This window comes from Rhagoletis pomonella, unplaced genomic scaffold (genome assembly GCF_013731165.1).
Source record: "Rhagoletis pomonella isolate Grant_MI unplaced genomic scaffold, Rhpom_1.0 Rhpom_scaffold_00004, whole genome shotgun sequence".
NCBI classification, from domain to species: Eukaryota; Metazoa; Arthropoda; class Insecta; order Diptera; family Tephritidae; genus Rhagoletis; species Rhagoletis pomonella.
This window is the reverse complement of record NW_023458558.1, coordinates 46946175-46962266: the sequence shown is the minus strand read 5'-3', so window position 1 is coordinate 46962266 and position 16092 is coordinate 46946175. Positions and strand designations below refer to the sequence as shown.

General features: G+C 36.7%; 1 protein-coding gene across 4 annotated transcripts in view; it reads left to right on the top strand.

The window, feature by feature from the left end:
• Positions 1-1138: 1138 nt before the first annotated feature.
• LOC118737657 (probable serine/threonine-protein kinase nek3) overlaps positions 1139-16092 on the top strand; it is a 117954-nt gene continuing 103000 nt past the window's right edge. The window contains exons 1-2 of one of the 4 annotated variants that reach the window (XM_036468314.1): positions 1139-1370; positions 7806-11504. In XM_036468314.1, the coding sequence (XP_036324207.1) occupies positions 9427-11504 (2078 nt within the window). In that variant the 5' untranslated portion in view covers positions 1139-1370; positions 7806-9426. Of the gene's footprint in view, positions 1384-7793; positions 11505-16092 lie in introns of all 4 variants that reach the window. The other 3 variants (XM_036468317.1, XM_036468318.1, XM_036468313.1) reach the window with 3 other exon arrangements.

Below are 16092 nucleotides of genomic sequence, written 5' to 3'. Positions count from 1 at the left end.
ACCTAGAATTTTTCTGAAAATTCTAAACAAAAAGTTTAAAATTTTTGGTTGTAATTGTTAAAGTTTGTTGAATTATTATAATTTGTGTACGAAGTTTGAAATGGGTATTTATGTGGTTCTGGTTATGTGATTTGATAGACTTTTATAAAAACATTAAATAAACAAAAGAAAAAACCAAAACTGGTCAAAATGTCACTTAACTTAATCAGCTGATTATAAAGGTATATAAATAATGCGCGAGTTCGCGATTCCCCCCTCCTCTCCGGCGTCCACCTCAACAAATAAATAAAGCTTATCAGCCCTTGATAACTGTCCCACCCGTATGTGAAAAAAAAACAACAACCCGAAACACAACTTTAACTTCTGTAATTAAATATAAAAACTTTTAGCTTGTTTGTCACGGTTGGGACAAGACCAATACTGCTTAATAATGCCTCATAATATAGATAAAGCACTAACTCAATTTAATATATAACACAATTTTGTTAAAAGCAGATGAGTTCTGCTATATATTTTTCTTACTTTCAACAAATTTGCTTAGAACTTGATATCAAAATGTAAAAAAGGGTAATAGAAATGCGTTTAAAGCTTTGATTTGCTATTTTTTGGTTGATTCAAGATTTTTACAAATGACTTATCCAGACGTTTGTTAGTTTTATAAAGAAAATAGCGCTGAGGTTCAGTTTCCCATGGAACCTCCCATATGTTTCTTGATTAGATTTTTGTCATTGTCTACAAGTCAAGAGATGTTTTATTTTTAAGTGTTTTTTTTTTGTTTTTAGTAAAAGTGCTATTTTAGATTGCAGTTTTTTTTTTTTCAAATAAATTTTGGCAAAATTCTTTATATTGATAAACACTTACTTACGTTATGTTCTAAATCGATAGCACCGTAATGAGAGATTGTTATCAAAAGTTATAATTTTATTCTAAATAGGAATGTTCCAATAAAAATCTTTTGTAAATTGAGTTTCCCCAAAATTTAAAGCCACTCCCCGATTCCTTCGAGAAGCTGAAATTCCATCGAAATGGGGAAATTCTCGCCCGGTTGGCATCCAAATAGCTAAAACCGCAGTCAACAGAGCAACTAACCTCTCATGCCACATGCCAGCGTAGCTGAGCGGCGAACTGCCACTGAGCAGCATTGGGGCCATATTGGCGCTTGCGACTAAGTGTCCAAGCACAGCATGGCCACTGTAAAGGTGAGCTTAGAGCCTCAGTTTGTTTCGGGCTCTCGTGCTAAGCGGTACAACATGCTATCGATGCGATAACATCGAAAACCTGTGTTCGCTACAAAAGCAAAGTTAACAACGAATCGCAAACGAATCACAACGGATTGTGTTTCAAGTATTTTCAAGTGGATACGATACAAAGTACGTGATGAAAGTAAGGGGAGATTGAAGCTGAGATGTAGAAAAAGTGAAATAATTGTTTATTTATATTTATGAGATGTTGCGTGATAAAGTGAAACAACAACAAACTATAAAAACAAAAATCAAACGAAATAATGACTAAATATAATAATGCGATTGAAGAAAATGAAATAAAAATGCTAGCATTCATACATACAATGTACATACATACATACGTACATATTTACAAAGCATTTAACTAGAATCAATGCACACTTGCATAAATAAATTAGCAAACTTAAGTGTGTGTGTGTGCGGGACTGCAGCCGCTGCTGATGCTGCTCAGCCAGCAAGTCAGTCGCTGCATGTTGACATTTGGGCATCACAATTCCAGACAATACAGACACAGAATCGCCGGTCTCCAGCTGTTGTCTCGGACTGTCTATGACAAAAAAATAAAAAAATAAAAGAATAAATAAATAATAAATTTGTGGGTGTGTTTTCCGCTTTGTGTGCTCGAGTGTGCGTGTATGTGCGAATATTTGCTACAGCAGTCTAGTCAATTTGCCGAGAATTAAATTAAATTAAATTAATTCCATTGAAAGGCAATCGTAAAGGAAATTTAGCTTGAAAGTTTCACTTTAAGACAAATATTCTCTGTGGCCGAGCATTGAGTGCGAATTAATAAAAATACCTCCAATATATAAGTAAAAATAAATATACATATCTATATGTAAGATTTACATACCTAAAATATGAAGTAGTCAAAATTAGTAATTGAAAATTCAGTAAATTTATGGAATTCGTATTTGTAATAACAATAACTTATTACTCCATTGAGGTTTGTTAATTGCATTTATTGTGTATTATTGACCACTTCTTCAAATATGCAGTAATTTGACAAAGATTTTAATAAAAATGAAATTCGCGCTTACCTATTTGCTAATGCTTGGCCGAGCTTCTCCTCCAAATGGCAAATGGTTTTAATGAGAAGGTTTTTTCCTGACATAAATACACACGGAGGTGTGAATTGCCTGCCAACGGGCGACCGTTTTTAGAAAAAAATTCATGTTTGGTATTGCTCGGATCAGGGATCCAACTTTGGACCTAACGAGTGTGAGTGCGCATCTTTAACCACTTGAGCCGCTGAGAAATATGGATTTTTGAAATTAGTTTTTTAGTTCTAAGAATGACCTTCTTCGTTGCCAGCTTTAATTTCTGAAATTTTTGCATTACATTTTCCGAAAAATTAAAATAAGAATACATACATACTTACTATGAGAAAAAAGGATAACAGATCGGGTTTTTGAAACTATCCTTTGACTTAGTGTTTCAAGTGCGACCTAAAATGCAGACATCATGTCGTATCTTAACATTAATGGGTTAAATAGATTCCCACTGAAAGGGACAAATGACCTGTGGAATTTTAAACATGTGGAAAAATTGATCGAAGTTTGATTTAAAAAGTTCTCGAACGAGCTTAAAGTAGAAACAACGTTCAAATTATGTTGTAAGAAAAAAATTAGTTTTGTCACAAGTAATTTTAATTAATTATTTTACTAGTGCGGATATATCGAGCCCTAACCACCAAAAAAGGTAAGTGAAATTTTTTTCATAATTTTCTTAAGAAAATGTTGAAAAAAATTCGCTCACGTTTTTTGACGGTTATCGCTCCATGTGTATATTATGTATAATAAGCCAGCCTGAAATGAAGGTTTCAGTGCAAATGCACATAATTTAGCACGCAGCTATTGTAAGCAGGGATTTTCGGTCCCTATTATTGATTCAAAATAGTATCTAAAAAATCATCGTTAAGGAAACGTCAGGACGCATCGTTATAAAAAATTGATCATTGCTCAACGATCTACTCGGATAAGCTATTACCTTTTATTTAATAATTTTTATTTTACGCTCACAAAATAATTGTTATTTGTTGAGTTTTATTTTTCGTTCACAAAATAATTGTTATCTGATGAGTTTTGTTTTTCGTTCACAAAGTAAAAGTCAGCGCAAATAAATAAATTAATATTCAGCCTTTAAGTTTCATTTTGTAATTGAAAAATAAAACTTACCAAATAACCTAAAATTTTTGAATGAAAAATAAAACTCATCAAATAACAATTATTTTTTAAACGAGAGAAACGAAACTCATGGTGTAAGTATTATTTGTTGAATGCAAAATAAAAATTGAATTATAAAAATAATTGCTGTATAACTTATAACTGTTACGGTTCCTGATTGTAAGTGTTTTCGTTTTTTTTCATGTTTAAACGGAAGAAATAGGAACTGCTTAAGATATAAAAAAAAAAAATGTGTTCGTCAGTTTCCCGCTAAAATTATAAAATTTAGTACTTGGAATTTTATAAAAATCGGATAACATTTACCTCACGAGCTGTTACATTTTTTGACAAAAACGTGGTGTTACGCTTATCTTAGAAAGTGCATAGTATTCAGTTTTGTAGAACGAGATTCCATAGCGAAATTGTATTTAAATGAAAACTTTGAAAAGATATACCCAAAAATTAATATAACCATTCAAGCTCTTAACTAAACATTAGTTGCGTATGTAACGTATACGCCCCGTAGCACCATACCTAGTAAGCTAACACGTTTACTCGCACGCCTTAACTTAAAATCATATTATTTAACAAGTAATTAAATATTGGCGTTTAAGATTTTTACACACAAATATACTTTGCACATAAATATACTTATATTACTTTTTTCATATATATAACAGTTTAAGAATGACTTTCGAGTTTGCCAATAAAAATTGTAAAAATAGGATTTGTGTGACGGATCTAAACAAAATTAGTATGGGAACACCCTTGAGGTACGACCTTATCGAAATCGGTTAGCGTGGCCCAAAGTTAAGCAGTAACACACATTAAAAAAAAAATCCGACGAACTGATAACCTCCTCCTTTTTCCGAAGTCGGATAAAAAGCAATTAAGATTTTTTCGAGTGACAATGAACAAATAATTTTTAAGCAAAAAATAAAACCGACTTTAATTCTCATCAACGTGGTTCAATGCTATGCGGTAACATACATACAAAAAAAAAGCCGACGAATTGATAACCTGCTTTTTTGAAGTGGGTTCAAGAATTAGTAGTTTCTTAAGGCTAAAATTGTTTAAATACTTGATTTTAAATTTTTTTTCTACTTGTTTCTGGAACTCCATTGATTGAAATAGTTGCAAGAACAATTCTTTGTAGCACGGTTACCACTTTGGCGGCAGCTTATATGGAGATGTCCCATTATGCGGCGTTATATTCAACAAGTAAAGAAGACTAATATCGTTTTCGTTTCTAAAAAAAATGTTACCTTTTCATTGCCTTCGCCTTAGCGTAACGTCATAATTTCGCTCGAAACTGAACTCCGTATACCCGGCGCACACGTTATTGCTCATCTGGGAACTGCCCTTATAAAGGAAGATTTTCAATACCGCATATTTTGCATTTTTCAAATATCCCGTTATATGGGAAATGGGCGTGGTTTCAGACAGATTTTAAAAATTTTCACAATATTGCTTAGTGAGACATGGGTTAAGCGAACACCGAACTACTCAAATATAGCCATAAGTACCCATTTTCTAAAATTAAAAAAAAAAATTAAATCCAATAACCCGGCAAACCAGTAGTTACTGAACTATCGCAGTTTCTGATTTTTTCAAAAGCACAGTGGGTTCCTTACCACCAGGCGTTATCTATACCTTTATCGATGATATTATGGGCCAAACACAGATAGAAAGCCAATTCAGCAGCGCATTTATAAAACTAAGTATCTATCCTGATCGAAATCAATCGATATACTACCTTTTAATCCTATTTGATAAATTTGACGACAAGTTCCATTAAATTTGACATAGTGCAAACAAGGCTTAAGAAATCCGAGGCATTCTGATATTCATACATTAAGCAAACTAGAAATATGCTATGCTATTGGGTGAGCGCTCGGAGAAATTAATCAAACGGTTGATATAGACCTCTAAATTCCGGGAATAGTTATAAAAAATACAGTCTTATACTACTTGATTTAATTCATCAATAGTTAAAATAGCAAAAAATTAATTAATACGAAAAAATTGCTGTCAAAACTTTTAAAAATTTCGGGGGTAATTGAAACCATACCAATCTACATTGAAGCCTAAATATTTTTCTTAAAACTATTAAGTAGCTACCAGTGGGTTAGTAAAAAGATGATAAGCTAGCCCAGTTTGGAAATTCAACATTGCGAGTTTTTATGAAATTTCTTCTAAAGTTTTACGTAAAAACAAGAGTCGCCATGACTCACTAAAATGTAAATTCTTAAGTGTTTAAAGATGTTTTTCTTTGTCATTCGAAAAATATTCAGGCTGTGCAAAAATTCAACTTTGCATTGCTAATTAAATGCTGAGTAATTCCATATACGCACATACTTACAAACATATGCACATATATATTTCTGTACGCATACACAAGCAGTTTATATATAGGTACGTATTAGAGGGCTGCATGAATTCATTCAAAACAGCTTGTGAATAATTCATACGAAACGAATGAATGATTTTGGGCTTAAATTTTTTTGGAATTTGAATGAATACCTGTTCTGATATACATATGTGTCGACATTACAATATTCAAACAAAGTGTAAAAAAATTGAATTGAAATAGATTACAATTTTTTGTATGAATATCCAAAAATATTTTTCTACATATGTATGTGTATTCTATATATAACTTACTTAACTACTGTACCCTGTTTGGCTAGAAGTTTGAATGCCTTCGTGCCGCCCTCTAGTACATATACTTACATATATTCCAAGGCTGGCATGTAAATTATCTTCCGAATGCAGTATTTGACATTAGCATAGTGACTACGATTTTTATTATTATTTTTTTAAAATAGCTGCAATTCACTATTTAAAATATCTGTGACCTAAAAGTAAATACGTTACGTATTTGTAAACAAGTACATATGTAGATATGTATGTGTGTATGTATATACATACGAGTGTCATGACAAGCAGTAGATATTTGTTTGTTTTTATAAAAGTTAATTTCCGTTATTTCTCCACTGCATTAGATAAATCATTAATCAAAAGCAGCAAATATCTGTATACGGAAAGCAATAATCAAAGTTTATTCTTAAACCCTTTACAGCCTGGAGTTTTAATAAAAGCTGTTTTCAGCGCTACTCGATAATATTTTTCTAATTTTGATTCTGCTCGGATTGGGGATTGAACCCAGGTACTACGGATTGGTAGTGCGTACCTCTAACCACTCAGCCACACTGACCAAATTTCTTTCTTAACTCACATAATTTCATCGATCTACTGGATATCTTAAAAGATCCATTGATATGCTCTTCGGCCCAGTCGATATCATCGGTAAGGTTGTGCCGAGCTGTGTCCTTTACTTTATTAATAGCGTGTTGGGTAGTCGATAGCTTCAGACCAACAATTACCATGATATAAATAGGTGACCAAAACAAACAAAAACAAAATATTCCGACGATATGATAACCTTCTCCTTTTTGTGAAATCGGTTAAAAATGGTTCTGGACTGTGTGAGAATGAGTTCTAATTGCAAACATTGTGTACACTTCTCTTCCGAAAAACTCACAGCATTTTAATCGGGTAGTTTTTCATTGTGAGTTCCGCACTCGTTGTTCACTGCTTTTTTCACAGTTACAAAGTTCAGCCACTGGTCTCTTTTAAATTTTACAGAATTTTTATATTAAAAAAATTGTGAAATCAAACATTTATTTAATGTTTGCCTTATATTGTTTTTTTTTTTTAATAATGTCTCTCACTGTTATTAAAATATACTGAAATTTTCAAATTAAAAAAAATGCAAATTGAATAAAAATCGATTAATATAACTTCATTAAGAGCTTGATTTTTTTTTTCATAGTTCAAAAATTTATAAGTAAAAAAATAGTTGGAGGTAATGTATGAAAAAATTTAGCTATACATTTTCTATAAGTTTTTGCTTTCACGATTTTTTTAAATAAAGAAAAAAGTATTAAAAATATATTTTTTCGAATTTTTTTCGTACCGGTTTTTATTTATAGCTATAAATATCGGCTGTAAACGAAACCATATTTGTAACTAAAATAGTTTTGAGATATTCAAAAAATATACATACTTGTGAAATCCCGGGAATTGTGAAATTTAGAACTTTGCAACTTTGGAAAATAAATTTTTTATTTTTTTCCCTCGGCAGAACTTTGTTATATGATAAAAGAAAAGTTCTGATCAAAATTAATCCAAATCAAAAATAATCGATTCCAATCATTGGTCGATTTGACATGGATTGACTCTCCTATCAAATACGAGACATTGATCTGCAAAAACTATCCAGTTAAAATGCAATTCTCATGTAGAATAATAACGGATATTCCGTATGTGTCTATGTACATTTGTATGTTTGCATAGCATCCTAATTTTATTAATAATCCAGTTTTCTATCTAGTGCTATTGAACGAATACTCCAAAAAAAGTGCGACGGAAGTAGAATCCCACCAAAAAAGATTGTATCAAAAACGACAGCAGCAATATTCACAATGATGTGGTGAAAAGGAAAGGTGAAAACTTACATAAAAAAAAAAAAATAAAAATAACGCTCCCTGCTGTCGTGCAAGCAAATCATAAAAATACATATATAACACAAAGAAATAAAATCGAAAACCTTTCACTGACACCCAAACGGCATTAAATAAATATACAAATGTGAACGTTTTTTTCCCCCAAAAATAGACAAAATGAAATGCATTAAACCAAATAATAACAACAAAACCCATTAAACGCAATAAAACAACAACAAAAAAACAGCAATACCATTAACACTAGCCAACCAGATGCAGTGCCGACAACATAAAACTGAAGTGCTTTTTCATTGCCTGCATCAACAGCAACGCAACATTCGTGCTCTGTTTCTATTTTTCGGTATATGCCACATTTTCGAGTGAATACCACACGGGAAGTGTGCTGCTTATTGCTACGCCTGCGCGTGCGCTAATTCATATGCCTACCTCACTAAGCAAGCATGGTCGAGTCTGTGTGCCGCGAGTGTGAAGCGTGATTTAACGAGTGCAGCGCGCAACGTGTGAAGCGGCGAAATACGCGAGCGTGAAAAGTAAAACGTAAACCTCCCAAAACACTCTTACCTCCTACACCTCCTCCTACGGTTGTTTGTGAACGCGGTCGTAGTAAATCGGTAGCCGCTGCATTCGCCTATGAGTGGCATCCTAAATAACTACATACATACATACGTTCATATTTGAATCGCTAAGCGAGTGTGTAAAATGTAGCAAACTTTTCTTTTTTAACGCTGCAGTACATTGTGTAGATGAAAACGAGTACAGCAAAGCAGCGCAAATCGACTGGACCACGGCCAGTTAGTTGTCACTCTCTATGCGCACAGATAGCGTATGTAGAGCTAATGAAACGCGCAAAGTGCCCGGCAAAGTACCCAACTAACCTACATTCAAATTTAGACACAGACTCAGCCTCCGATATTTTCATACGAATATTCGCGAGTGCGCGCGCGCGCGCTGTGTGTGTGGAAAAGTTAAACTAAAAAGTATCTAAAGCAAAAGTCAGGAACGCCTGCGGAGTAGACAATAATCTATAAACTAGCTTGACAGCGGCAAAGGTGCTAATGCTGACGTTCGCTAATATTGCGAATAGTCGAATAGTATAAAGGTGCGACGCAAATGCAGCCATAGTAAGTTTTTAAATCAACTGGTCAAAAGACGACGACGCTGAGAGGTGGTGAGCTGACAGTGCGGTGGAAAACGAGTTTAGTACCACTAAAAGTGCAGCTACGACAACGTACCGCAAGCAAAAAGTGACCTACAAATACGGGTTTTCGGTTGGCTATTGTATCGACTGACGACGACCAGAGTCAGAACCACAGAACAACTGCAGTTAACATAAACATCAATTCACACACACACACACACACACACAAATAGTGACATATAAATTAACGAGCAATAAACCATTGCTACTAGCGGTTAGTCGGACTAGACTAAGGCGCAGCAGAGCAGGCGACGACGACGAGTCGCGCGGACAACTAAGCAAAACCAGCTATGGCAACGCCAACAGCAACTACAGCTACAATACCAACTACACCAACAAAAACAATAATATCTGCAACGGTGCCGGCTATAATGCCGTTGAAAAAAGCTGGACCGCCCGTTCCGCCGAGGCCATCGCATGCAAGCGCACACGCAGCGGGTTTATTGAAAACACAACGCAATGGAGATTCAGTTATGAATGCTGTGGCACAACAGAATCGTGTTGCAGCCACAACAGGAACAGCAGCAACCAGTTTTGCTTCGAGTTCGTCGGTTTTGAGTAGTCGCGTGAGTATTGGCAATGTGACCGCCACAGCTGAAATGCAGCACAATTCACAACATCCGATCATACAGAAGAAGCCATCGCTGAGCTCAGTTAGTGGCGGTGCTGGCGGTCGTACAATTATTTACAAGTCGCCCTCAATGAGTGCACCAAAACGTCCGGAAGCACCACCACCCACAGCTGGTGCCCCTCTAGGCGCTAGTACTGGTATCACTACCACCAGATCAGGCACCAATATCGGTCCAAAGCCGCCGTTAAAGCTACGCAAGGCACCAGATATACCGACAATGAAACCAAAAGCTACAGCTGTCCAAAATGATGCCATCACTGGAGCGCTGGATAAAGAAGGTAGCGTCACCAAAGTGCCTGTTAACAGCGTCGCGCTCGGTAAAAGTCCACCATCAGCGCCAGCAAGCTCTGTAAGTCCAACTGAAGTGTCTAATGCCAACAGTAATATCGTTATCGTCCAAACGGCGGCTAGCGCAGTCAACCTCAGCCGTCACCACTCGATGGGTAGCGGCTCACCGAAATCGCAATCGCAGGCGAACACCATTAAGGATACACGTCTTAGTTTGGGTCGCGTCGATTTTGAGCGTGTTGGCAAGATACAGCTGGATCAGTTACCGACATCGGTGCAGCCATTGCCGCGGCCGCGCAAAATTGTGAAAGTCCCCGTTGCCACAATGGATCTGGATGACACTGCCTCGACCAATGGTGCCCAATCGCATTCATCCAGTGTTAGTATATTCCGCCGTTCAAAAACTACACTCGACAATTTTACATCACGTGCCAATATCACTACGATCAATACGGGAGGTGTGGCCAACACCTTTCTTGGCGGCAAAACAGCTGAGCTGAAAAATAATCTGAAGAATGCGGCCGAGCGTTTGTTTTCGGAAATTATAGTAAATCAGCAACGCCACGGCAACGAGTCTCCAATAATAACGAAACATGAGCCAGCTATGCAACATCCGATGCTCTTAACACAGGAATTGGCTGCACAACGCAATGTCGCGGGGGTTGGTGCTTCGGTAACTGTCGTCACAACCGGGGAGACAACTAACAATTGTACGCGTATAAATATCAATACCAGTGATAGCGCCCACAGCAGCGGCGGAAAAATCGAAAATATACTAAAATCACCCGAGAAAAAGGCAGCTTTCCATGAGATCCTCATTTCTGAATTGGCAGCAATGCGCGGCAGAAGTTGCTCCATGGAAAATCTGACCCGTGCAGAAACACCTAAAGTTAATAAGAAAGAGCGTACGCCTTTGACTAGCCCAGTATCGGAGCCGATCACTAAGATAACCACAACAAGCATCATTGCTACAACAGCAGCGGAAGCAGCAAAAAACCCGTTGCCATCAAACAGTAGCACCGCCAAAACCTATAAAACCCATTCGCGTAAACGTTGCAATTCAATTGAGGATCAGGATCCCGATACTGAAGATGTCGATGCAGATAATGTAGAAGATACAGAAGATGGCGATGAAGATGATTTGCAGAAGAATAACAGAAACAATAAGTTTAATGGTGTCGGTACGCCAAGGAAGCGTTGTCCTTCGGGCTGCTCATCGGACTCGTCACCGTACGGTACTGAGCGCTCGGCACGCATACGCACTTCCGATTGGATAGAGGTCGGCGATAATGGCAAGGAGGTTACCATGACCAGCTGTCACATTAGTTTGGAGGATTCGGGATTGGAAGATGAGGAACGTTTAGACGAAATGTCATCGCTTGGAGTTGGCGATTCCTGGGACAGTGTAAAGGAGGCAGAAAATATGAAGCGGTGCCGCAGTGTGAAGAGGTGAGTGCCCTAGATTATTTTTCTGATATTTTTGGAACATTTAGTGGGAATTTTATTCTTAATATAGGGAAAAATTTGTTTGTTGAAAGGATATAGTTGATTGCTGTTCGTGTGCCATTTCCGATGAACGGCTTTTCTAATATTTTTTCCAGAGAGTTCACGTGTAGGAATGATTAAAGAGGCATTTTCATATATTGAAAGACATTTCTTAGACTATGTTTATTAGTGGTTTGCACGAACTCGTCTTCTTAGGCCGAGGCCACGTAATGAGCGGCTTTTATTCCTGGGTGGCCACTTCAATAGTATTTCATATGTTTTAATTTTAAGCCGCTCAACGCTCAGCCACTCGCCGCGTTGCCGTCATTGCCTTCGTCATCGTGACAGCTTCCGCAGTAATCATCTCAGCGAGTTCCTGGTCCGTCGAATGTTTTTCCTCCTACACTTCACTTGTCCCTTTAAAGTTTGACCAACAGTTGTTTCTTTTTTAATTTTGGAAAACTGGAGTTCAAACCAAGGCTCGCAAGAAGAGAGCAGAAATGCCCTTATAAGTAGAAGTATTGATATAGATCAAGAAGTTTATCTTCTTGTTATATAGTATTTATGTACTTTGTTAGCAACGCAATTTTCTTCTCGGCCTCTGTGTGGTAGTCATAAAAAAATACACGCTCGGAGATTTTCTTTCAACAATGTCTATCCGAAGTCTGTAGTCATCTCCCTCCTATTTTGGTGGTGCAACGGGGTCTGGTAGATTTTTTTGGGCTCCTTATCGAAAAGAGAACAATTCCAAAATAACTGAGGGATGGCTCTATGTGACCAGGGGCACTCCCCTGCCGGGCGTTCTCTCGCCTTTACTCATAGCAATCGTAGAAACGGGCAAACATGCGCAGGTCCCGAAAGAGTTATTTCGAAATGCACTAAGTCTTGAAATATATGGTCCAAGGAATGTGGACTTAGCGTCGGAGGATCCAAGACCGAAATGTCATTCACAAGAAAGTATAAAACACACCCTAAACCGCGGAGTTTTTCTAGACAAGGAACTTGACTTTAAGCGAAGGCCAATACCACCTAATCGGGTCTACGTAACCGGAATGACCCAGATTTATATCTGGCCAAGGACTGTCACTCCAGCAACACTCCCCAAAAAGTCTTTGGGGAATTTGTATGCTGCTATAACAACAACAACAACCACCCAGTATGCATGTAAGTCAGCTATAGGCAAAAAAATTTTGAATAAACCACATGTATACACTGAATGTACACAGCTGTGATAAGTCTTGCTCATGCTTGCTACGGGAGCACTGCCCACTACACCCACCAAGACCTTGGAAATAATTTAAAATCTTCCACCTGTCGATCTCTACGGGCGCGTGCAGTGCGCCCAGGTTAAATACGCTCCAGCCGTGGGGAGACCTCAGATTCGGACACGCAAAAGTACTTGAAACTCTACCAGATAATCTATGACAGCTAGATTATACCACTCATCTACTCTGTTTAGACAACAAATTCTCCATAAAACTCCCAGAGAGGAAGGAATAGGAAGTTACCACAGACTTAAACTCAGCGTCGACGGCTATATGTACATATGGCTCCAAGCTTAAGGAAAGAGTGAGTAGCGGGTTAACTCTGGCGAACTCGCGCTAAACATCAGTTTTAATTTGCCGGACCATTGTAGCGTTCTCCAAGCAGAGCTAAACGCCATAATGGAGGCCGCTCGGAGGTTCATAACCTCTGCCTCTCCAGTAGCCAGGCTGCTATTAAATCTCTTAAATCTTACGGAACAACGTCCAAAGTAGCTATAGACTGCATAAAGACCCTCAACTTGCAGGCAACAAAATGCTCCTTGACTGTTGTATGGGTCCATGGGCGCAGGGACAATCCTGGCAACCGCCGAGCTGGCAAGGAGGGGGACGCGAATGTTAGAAGTAAATTTTGCTCAAAATGCATATTTTTGACTTCCTGCAAACACAGACTAAAGACCGAACTCATCGAGGATGTAAACCCCGGTGGGCTGTGGAAACCACCTGCCATACTACCAGGCAAATTTGGACAAAGGATTGATTATGGTGATCCATAGCTCCCACTTGGCTGCACCTTTGCTCTCTGAGATTACTAGTCGTGATAATTATCAAACACCGCCTGATGGGCAAACACGGAAAAAAGGTTAGAATAACCCACCAATGATTTTTGTCGCAGTTGCAGAGACGAGGAAAAGGTGGAGAGCATTCTTCAACAAGTACTTTTTAGATTGTTGTTGCTGTCTTAACAAAATAAAAAATACAAAGGAAGTACATGCAATGCATACGACTCGCATACAGACTAAGCAATTGTTTTTTTTTTTAGTTGCATACCTTTAACTTAATTTTATTTGAACAAATTGAGTAAAAAGTCTGAGATTAAAAAAAAAAACATTTACTTAGGTTTCATGCATACGGCCCAATAAATACGACCACACATTACAAAACCAAATGGAATGGGTTAATAAAAAAGGATTTGCCATTGTTAACGGCAATTTAAAACACAACTGCTTTTAAATAGTTGAACGCCACTGGTTGAAGGGGTCTTCACACCGAGCTTTGTTCTCGGTGATCGGTAATTTTGCCCAATGTATTTTGTTTGTGTAAAATTATTTTATTATCGTTGTACCGGTTACCGAATTACTATGATGGAAGCTTGTTATTTTTTCTGGTAGTTGGTAAACTGCAATCAGCTGTTCGATATTTATTCAATTTTAAATCCGCCCGCTACCGAAAGATTTAAAGTATTTGAATAAATCAAATTCCTTACATTTTTTGCTATAATTAATTTTTTTCTTTAGGAAAAAAGCTACGAATCCGCTGTTGATAGGCACAGAGAAAATGAAATTTTCATTAAATTCAAATCGTCAATTCGGCAACGCTGGGCATAAAGCATTTCTATTTTAAGAGTAAAGTTTTTAAAAACTCTATCTGAATTGCATTTTTCTCCATCCATGGTCATATTACTAAACTCTTAATGACTGGTAACAAAACAACTAGTTTTATTTCATGATTTATTGTAGTGGTTTAAAAAAATCTTTCTTTACTTAGAATACTTCATTTAAAAATCAGACGAATATTTTGTCATCTGGATGTTTACTTATATTTGGCTTCCTGATATCTATTCCATACATATTGGGTAATCTTCGAAACGATGATTTTTTTATTTATCCTGTTTCCTGTCGAGGTTATTTTTATGTATTCAACTCGCGAAAGAGGGTAAATAAAATAATCCAGAAGTGCTGTAGAGCTGACCTTAACATAAGTGAACAAGCCACAAAAACGTTGCGGACTGATGTTTGCTTAGTTAAGGATGTGCTGTTTACTCTTCCTGTCATGATCGATCAGAGTGGCGAGTGAATAGGCGGATGTTTACCGCAAGGTAGTTCACATTACCTTGAACGTGTGGACATACATACATAAATATGTGTGTATGTATACATCTATAGTAAATATGTACATTTATGTACGTATGTACATAGAAACGGGTAAATGCATTTCGTCAGTTAGTTGTCTGCCTGCATTTATTCACAAAGGAGTCTGCCAGCTGGTAATCAAAGTTGATAAACCGTAACTGCAATGCATTAAACTTATTTATCATTTACTTTTTTGGAAATCCAATGCACAGCGGGATATATGTATGTACAAATACGAAAATTTCTGTGCTGGACTGTTGTAAACGAAAAATTCACGTTGCCCTTCTTTGCTGTCCAAATTGCGTTACTTTGCTATGCTAGGATATAAGATGCGACAGAAAGGTTTTTATTTAATTTTTTTTTTTGTAAATTTTTTTATACAGGCTCATATGTACATACATACGTACTTATGTATGTGCTACGCTTAGTGCATGTGGTTTTTTGTCAAGATAGGAAGTCTGCAATGCGGCTATTGTAAGTGAATTTGCAGCCAAGTTGCAGGTAGCATATGAAAAAACACACACTCAGAAATACATACAGACATAGTAAATACACACTTACAATTTATACTTCTTCTGTAACATCAATTGGCATCTTCATTGCTTAAAAGCAAAATAGAGTACTACTGTTGTTGTGGGCATGTTAACCATGGGCGTTGCAATTTACTATTCGAGCCAGATAAGGCTACATACACTCGTGGCCACACAAACCTTACCATCGCTATGTTTTAAATGTGGTAGAATTTTATTTTTTAAATAAATGTAATTATAATTTTTTAAAATATACAAATTATGTAGTTCAAACCGCACCAAAAGCTCTATAAATGAAAGTTTCCAACTTTGTACAAAATTAAAAATTTAATAAAAATTTGTATGAAAATTGCGGGTAAGTGTTTTAATGGCTATTTAATTTTAGTGCAACTTTGAAGTGCCTCGACGATTCATGAAAATTGTTTTGTCGACGGTCTTGTGTAGCTTTTCCATGTAACGAATGCTTTTTATATGGAACAATCTGCCACATGGTATTTCAAAAATTGTCAAAAATCAACCAGAACTTTGCATCACTTCAAACTTGTTCTTTATTATATTAGAATTAAGTGGGCTATTAAACTGCATATTCAAAATTTTCCTAAAAAATTTGTATTAAAAAGTTTGAAAA